This window comes from Capra hircus, chromosome 8 (genome assembly GCF_001704415.2).
Source record: "Capra hircus breed San Clemente chromosome 8, ASM170441v1, whole genome shotgun sequence".
Taxonomy (NCBI): Eukaryota; Metazoa; Chordata; class Mammalia; order Artiodactyla; family Bovidae; genus Capra; species Capra hircus.
In genome coordinates this window covers 95,207,978-95,216,238 of record NC_030815.1, presented here as the reverse complement: position 1 = coordinate 95,216,238, position 8,261 = coordinate 95,207,978, and the positions used below count along the sequence as shown (strand labels likewise).

Here is an 8,261-nt window from a genome sequence, read left to right as displayed (position 1 = left end):
TCTTTACCGCTGGTCAGGTACTCCTGTCCGCTCTCAGCTGGTGTTCTGCATGCACTTCTGTGTCTGAAGGTGTATTCCTGATGTTTCCATGGAGAGAGATGTACTCCATGTCCACCTACTCCTCTGCCATCTCGTTCTCCAGTTGAGCATATTTTTATGTCAGTCTCTAATTTCCTTTTTTCTGCTCCATTGATCTATGTGTCTATCCCTTTACCAATACCACTCTGCCTTAGTTTGCTAGGGCTGCCTAACAAAGTGTGACAGACCAGGTGGCTTAAAATAGAAATTGATTTTCTCACAGTTCTGGAGGCTTAGATCAAGGTGTTGGCAGGATTGGTTTCTTCTGAGGGCCTCTCTCCTTGGCTTGTAGATGGCCATCCTCTCCCTAAATCTTCACCTGATCTTCCCTCTGTGCTTGTCTGAATCCTAATCTTTTCTTATAAGGATACCATTCATATTGAATTAGGGTCCAACCATAAAACCTATCTCACCTTAATTTGAGAAGTACTGTACTGGTGGCAAGATAACTATTTTACTAGATTGCTTATGAATGTTAATGGCTATTATTTCTATTACAAGCTTTAAAAATAAACACAAAATATCTCAAGTGATTAGAAAAATTTTATTCATCATCCCGAACAGGATTATATATTACAAATTCTGATCAAAATAATATTAAAGGTGTTTTCAGTAGTACCACAAACTATCTGTACCTGAAGATAAAGTCAAATAGTAAACTAAATGGCAACCCATGCCAGTATTCTTGCCTGGAGAATCCCATGGACAGAGGAGCCTGGCAGGCTACAGTCCATGGGGTCACAAAGTGTTGGGCACGACTTAGCAACTAAACAAAGTATACACTGAAATTTACTCACATTTAAAATATTACTTTGTTTAGAAAAATTAACATTTTTCTGGTTATGATGTAAGACACACAAATAGCTACTTTGATTTTTATTTAACAAATACATGAACCATTCCCCATGCTCCGAATAAGTCATCATGAGTCTATAAAATCTTGTAATTTTTTTTAATGGTACTTGAGACAGTTTACATTGTTTTATAGAACAAAATACAATACTTCTAATTCTCCTCATACTGCCTTTCAACTCTACGGTGAGAGCTGTGCATAAAAACATAGCAGCTTGGGTAGCTCATGGGTTGCAACATAATCTCCGCATTGGGTTGGGCTGGGGGATGGCAAGGAAGGCATTCTAAGATATAAGTTCTGAGAATAAAGAAACAGAGATTTCCCTCAAGAAAATTTATACTTGTCTCCTTTATAAGCACAGGTCCCATACAAAAAGTATTATCACTGAATTGCTCTGTCTGACTTATAAGCTATAATTAAGATTCCAGTCTGATGTGGAGCAGCTTAAAATAGCATCACACACCCTGTTGATTCTTGCCTAGTTGAAACTGAAACATAAATTTGAGGGAAGAAGGTGGAAATGATTATTATCAATTCCCCTTTAATAATACTGATATAGGTATCCATGGGCACAGAAAATTAAGTAAAGTAAGTATTCCAAATTATCTCCCTCTTCAAATCGCTTATACCTGATTTTGGCTGGGCAGAGATTTACTAATAAGGAGGTGAGGGTTTACTTCCAGGAAAAGCTATAATAGTGAGACAGAAGTTCAGGGCAGAGCAAGCACCAAATATAGGGCAGTACAGATAGTGACCTGCTTGGGACCTAGGAACTAGGTAGCATGTGGAGTAGCAGGAGGAGAGCCTAGAAGACAAGCGCTTGACCAGTAAAGTGAAAAGACCTGCTCAATTTAGAGAAGGGAGCACCATGGTACTATCTCTGAATTCATAAACCATACAATTCAATGCCTTGTTATAATGAAACATCCTTTTTTTCCTAAGCAAATATAGTCATGCAATCTTCTGAGTAGGGACTGTGTCCTACCCCAGTGTCTCCCATCCCATTTGAAGAATAATTAGAAAAGGATTTGCAAGTAAGAAACAGAACATTTCTTGAGTATTTACCTAATTCTAGGTTGATACTAGGTACACTTCATTTAAACCTAACTTTAAAAAGTCAGAAATATCCATCATTTCACCAATTCACTCATATGGAAACTGAAGCTATGAGGTTCCCTACCATAAATCCCACATAATGAAGCTGGGACTCAAACGCCCGCATAATTTAAAACTTTGTGCCCTTTTATGCTAACATGCCACTTTCCATAAGTGACATGTCAGAGGTGACTACCCTCGGTTGCAGGTCAGGAAGCAACAGTTAGAAGTGGACATGGAACAACAGACTGGTTCCAAATAGGAAAAGGAGTACGTCAAGGCTGTATATTGTCACCCTGCTTATTTAACTTATATGCAGAGTACATCATGAGAAACGCTAGGCTGGAGGAAGCACAAGCTGGAATCAAGTTTGCTGGGAGAAATATCAATAACCTCAGATATGCAGATGACACCACCCTTATGGCAGAAAGTGAAGAAGAACTGAAGAGCCTCTTGATGAAAGTGAAAGAGGAGAGTGAAAAAGTTGGCTTAAAGCTCAACATTCAGAAAACGAAGATCATGGCATCTGGGTCCCATCACTTCATGGGAAATAGATGGGGAAACAGTGGAAACAGTGTCAGACTTTATTTTGGGGGGCTCCAAAATCACTGCAGATGGTGACTGCAGCCATGAAATTAAAAGACGCTTACTCCTTGGAAGGAAAGTTATGATCAACCTAGACAGCATATTAAAAAGCAGAGATGTTACTTTGCCAACAAAGGTCCGTCTAGTCAAGGCTATGGTTTTTCCAGTGGTCATGTATGGATGTGAGAGTTGGACTGTGAAGAAAGCTGAGCACCGAAGAATTGATGCTTTTGAACTGTGGAGTTAGAGAAGACTCTCAAGAGTCCCTTGGACTGCAAGGAGATCCAACCAGTCCATTCTAAAGGAGATCAGTCCTGGGTGTTCATCAGTCCTTGATGTTGAAGCTGAAACTCCAATACTTTGGCCACCTGATGCTGTCTCATTAGAAAAGACCCTGATGCTGGTAAAGACTGAGGGCAGGAGAAGGGCATGACAGAGAATGAGATAGTTGGACGGCATCACCAACTCAATGGACATGGGTTTGGGTGGACTCTGGGAGTTGGTGATGGACAGGGAGGCCTGGCATGCTACGGTTTATGGGGTCACAAAGAGTTGGACATGACTGAGCGACTGAATTGAACTGAGCCTAGGTCTTAGTGACAGAGGAAGAGGAGGAAGAAAGAGAGATAGCTGCTGGGACATTTCTTCAGAGAAATCCTCTTGACTGATCAAAAACCAGAATTTAAAGCTGTTACAAATTATGACTATGTGTTAGAAGATGGGAATGTGGTACTTTCTCTGACCAGGTTTTGAGGGAGAAATGTCCCCTGAGGATTTATAACATGGAGAACAAAAGAACTGTTCAGTTTCCAGAAGATGGAACTAGGGACTACAGACATTGGCAGCCTTAGCCTTGTGACAGTGGGTGAGGGTTTACTGGAGTGTGCGAACTCACTACAAGTGTGTTTCCTAGATACAGCTCTGGTCCCAATCTATAAACCCCTGCTTTCCTATGTAATTTCTTGCTGTCCTATGTGCCATTTGAAGTTTTATAGCCTAAAAGGCTAGAATCCATGGTTTAGGGTCACAAAGAAAAAAGAAATGAGCACAGTCTATTCTCAATTACTTGCATCCATAAGAGAGTATCAATAAAGAGTAAGAGAAAGGAGTCTGCAGAAATTGGCACTTTGTGGACTGTTGCTAATGGTTTCCTGGAGAAATGGAAGGTACAAGTAGAAATGGGATACATCTTGAGCCTAAGGGAATCAGATGCTCCTGGATATTAAGAATATCATGACCAAAGGCTAATGCCTCTAAACATGAACTATTTCACCGTTTGGAGATAAGGTATGTTTTAGATAAAGTTATGAAGACAGTGTAAGCATTCTGGACAAGAAACACTTCCCTTTATCACCTCAGGCTCTCAATCTGAGCAGAAAGATATTAAGTGGGGAATGGCAAAAACATCCTGTAAACTTCTTGGTCAAGCATGTTAAGCAGGCATAAAGACTCTGTGCTGTGGGGCTTCCCTGGAGGTCCAGTGGTTAAGACTTGGTGCTTCCTGTGCAAGGGGTACAGATTTGATCCCTGGTTGGGGAACAAAGGTCCCACATGCTGAGTGTAAGCGCTAGTCATTCATGTCTGACTCCTTGCGATCCCATGGACTGTAGCTTGCCAGGCTCCTCTGTCCATGGATTTCTCCAAGCAAAAATAGTGCAGTAGGGTAGCCATTCCCTTCTCCAGGGGATCTTCTTGACACAACCAAAAAAATTTTAATTAAAAAAAAAAAAAAAAGACGCTGTGCTGTGATCAGTGAAACAGGCATGTACTGGGAGTCATGGTACTCTTTGAGTTAAGAGACCCACCTGTTTCTTGCTCAGCTCACTCCTTTCTGTGCTTGTTTATTCAGCTATAAAATAAAAGGGTTAAAATGAATGTTGCAGTGAGGCTCCCTCTGGCTCTTAAAATTCAAGGGCAAGCTGATTTTCACATGAGTGCTAATGTGTTTGGGGGAATGGTGGCACACATTCTGCCATCTAGTGGTCATATTTCAGGGTTTGTCCCACTGCTCAGCTTCTCAGGATGGCTCCGTTTGGAGAATTGAGATTTTATTCCAGGATCCAGATGTCAGCAGTTGCAGCAGAGGCGAGAAGGACAAGAGCTCCCTGCTTAGAGAAGGAATGAGTGGCCACCTGGTTGTCAAGTGAGAGACTGTCAATCTTGACTCTCAGGACCTCTCTGGGGACATCCATGGATGTATAACTTCTACCAAGTTAACATAAGAGGTTTTCTCCTGGGAAGGCCGGCAAACTGTACATGGAAATGGTCAGATTAGGAAAATTACCGCTGGAATATGCAGGTGAGGAAAGAAAAGTGATCTGATGAGGCGCTGATTAGCGGATCCAAGGTCTCTGGTCACTTAGCAGAGTGCAAGGTTAAGAAGCACAGAATAAAGGATAATTGAAGCTATCAGAGCAAGCCTGGCCTTCAGAGTTTAGGGAAGGGCTTTCATTCTGCAAACTTAGGGTAGGATCCAAGATCTGAAGCCTGTGAAACCAGAAGACAGTCAAAAAAAAAAGGTATTTGAGCAGCCAGTTGTGTACAGGGGGATAGATATGGAACCTCTATCAATGTGGACACAAGATAGTTTAGACTCTGAACCCTTCAGGGACAGATAAAAAGAAATAACCTAAACAGAGTGGGTAAGACCCTCCCACCCTGGCGAACAGTGGGAAACCCAATCTGAAATGGGTAGAAATGTTTAGTGTATGCACTTCTAGATGTTAAGTTTGTGCAAACGTTTCTCACTAAACAAGCTGGATTTTGCCCAGGAACACTAAAATTACCTGTTGAAATTTTTCGATCATGAAAAAGAAAAAGTTAAGGTTCAGCTATTTAGAATTTGGGTATAATTTCTATGGGCTGATTTTCTAGCAAAGAGAAAGTTGATTACAATGACCTGTCATTTGGGGACAAGTTTACTGGTAACCCTAAAAACTTAATTATGTTATTTATGAGTAGACCCAATGACAATGCACTGAAAGTTCATCCTAAGAGAGGAAGGTCATTGGTTATCATGTATCAAAAAAAGTTTTTGTTATTTTTTAATTTGGAGTGGTGTGGTCATAGGTTGTACATTTTCCCAACTTTGCTTTAGGAAAACTTTCAGCCCATTCTCTCTTCTGGTTTCCATCTATGATATTACTATTATTCTCTAGTTTTAGAGGAAAATCTGCCAGTTTGGTCCAGAAAGTAGTCCTAAGCAGCCTAGATAAAATGTAAGATGGCTTCCTATCCTGGACAAAGAAAAAATAGCATGCTTCCTGGGCCTGATATCCCTTTACCTGTCACTTAGAATACACATCAAAGTGACTCATGAAGAGATGCGGAGACACAGCCATCCCAGCCCACTCAGAGATGTACCTTCAAGGGAGAAAAGAAAGCAGGGGTTTCAGAGTGGGCAGTACTTGATAAAGTCGGGATGTTTCAGTTCTTGCTTCCCCCCAACATTCAATAGAGAGGACAACTGGGAATGGATGCAAACTTTATAAACACGATGGTCTCGGGTGGGGAACAGCTGCCAGGTTTGCCACTCGTGTGCATTTCAGAGTCCTGATGTAGTATTGGAAGAGGAGAGGGAACAGGCAGGTTTACATACCATGGAAACTGGTTCATAGGCCATAAGTGAAAGATATGGAACTGTAATTGATGAATAAATACAATGAGGAGCACATTTAGAAAAAGTAGGGGTATTTCTATTAATATTTTAGGGTTAACATTAAAATTGGGATTGATAAGGATTATAAATTCATAAAATATTAAGTGACCATGAATCGCTCATATTTTACCTATTGATTGAGAATGAAATAAGGAAAATAAGTTTTATGAAACACAGCCCTTTTGAAATCATGTCTGGTAGCATAGTCTCACTTGAATGATTTGTCAAATGAGTACTATCATGTCAATGAAAATATTCTCACAATGGCTGGAAATTGAAGCATCACACACATGTAAAGTTTTCTTTTCACTTCAAATATGAAAATAGAAGGTGTATGGAAATTTACATATCTTTGACAAGACTAGAAATAAACTGTCATTTTCTTATATGATGCCCTGTGCTCTAAATCAATTCCATACCAGGTTGCTTGTAAAAGGAATCACCTCACATCTTTTCTTAACATCACCTGAAATCTGACCACTTGATTATTAACTCAGCCTCCACAACCTTAAAAGTAGCCCTAACATACAGGCTTAAAGGAGTTAAAATTTTACTGGTATATACCCTTCCTTAATTGCACCTGGTAAGCCCACCTTCCGGTGCAAAAGAAAGCACTTATAGAACATATCATGTTCTATATAAGGAATATTCTTCAAAGGGTGAGGGGGTTTCCCTCAAAGGAACTGGGTTGCTTAACAAAGGGAGGGGAAAAGAGGCAGGCACCTGTCTCACTCGTGTCTGCCTCGCCACTGCAACCTAGTTCACCTGGCACACGGAGACTCTAATAAATATCAGATGAGAGAATTCTATCAGATGGCTCAGGAGTTAGGACTCTCTGTGTCTTCAAACTTCTCATATTTCTTTGGTTCCTACTTATGTTTGACATGTATCTTTTTAAACAGTCATCTCCCTTTTGTGCAGGAGGGGAATTCTATTAATACCATTTCAACCTACTGTCTCAGTACAATTGGATAACTTCATCCCACTCAGAAACAGGCCAGACTCCATTGGGCGACACGTTCGGGGGAGAACGCTTCCAGTCCCATGTCTTTATAGGAATCTTCCAGGTCTTACCATAGTTGGCTTCGATGTATTCGATGGTTTCACAGGGCACACGAAACTTTGTGTCTACAAACTCAGTCCAGCACAGTGTAAACTTGGGAAACAGGTACCTGTGGCAAAACAGGCAATGTGGAGAGGAGTTAGGCTCCAACAGTGGAAGTTAGCTAAGGAACCCACAGCTAGTGTACTCTGGGCCAAAGGACAGTCCTCTTCCACTAAACAGCTTTGGGGAACAGATACAGGGGACATTTTGTTGTTAATTGTCTAGCATCTCCTTCCTTTCTAATGTTAACTGTATCCCAATTTCACTCCCCTAGTCCCAGTCCCTATGGTCCAAAAGTGGCTGACTCCACTCCTAGGCTCCAGAGATGGGCAAAAAAGACTCAGACCTAACCAGTAAATTATAGTCATTAGGTCAGGGAAGGGAATTTACACAAATTAGGCAAATGGAAGGCATTCTTGGAATTTCTGTTGGAACTACCGGGGGAAGAAGTGTTCTTGTGCAGAGGTTTCTAAGCTGTGGGATGGAAGCTGAGAACTGCTGGTGGCCAGCTTTGTTGTTAGCAGGGAGAGCCTGTCTGAGACTGCAGTTAAAGCAAAAAGTTGCCAAAAGAAGGAGGCAAATGATAAGAGTCTGGAAAACCCTGGGGAAGTGTTTGGGTTTGGCCGTGACAATTCCTTGAGGTGAAGTCGCTCAGTCGTGTCCGACTCTTTGCGACCCCATAGATTGTAGCCTACCAGGCTCCTCCTTCCATGGGGTTTTTCCAGGCAAGAGTACTGGAGTGGGTTGCCATTTCCTTCTCCAGAGGATATTCTCAACCCAGGAATCGAACCTGGGTCTCCCACATTGTAGGCAGACGCTTTACCATCTGAGCCACCAGGGAAGCCCTAAATATATAAATATTCTTTTTAAATACATTTCTAGTATTT

The 8,261-nt window shown here is 41.3% G+C and overlaps 1 protein-coding gene across 5 annotated transcripts in view; it reads right to left on the bottom strand.

Moving 5' to 3' along the window:
* The window catches only part of FKTN (fukutin), a 58,787-nt gene continuing 54,795 nt past the window's right edge, over positions 4,270–8,261 (bottom strand). For 2 of the 5 annotated variants that reach the window (XM_005684273.3, XM_013966249.2), the window contains exon 10: positions 4,270–7,441. In XM_005684273.3, the coding sequence (XP_005684330.1) occupies positions 7,228–7,441 (214 nt within the window). In that variant the 3' untranslated portion in view covers positions 4,270–7,227. The remainder of the gene's footprint in view (positions 7,442–8,261) is intronic. The other 3 variants (XM_018052553.1, XM_013966251.2, XM_018052552.1) reach the window with 3 other exon arrangements.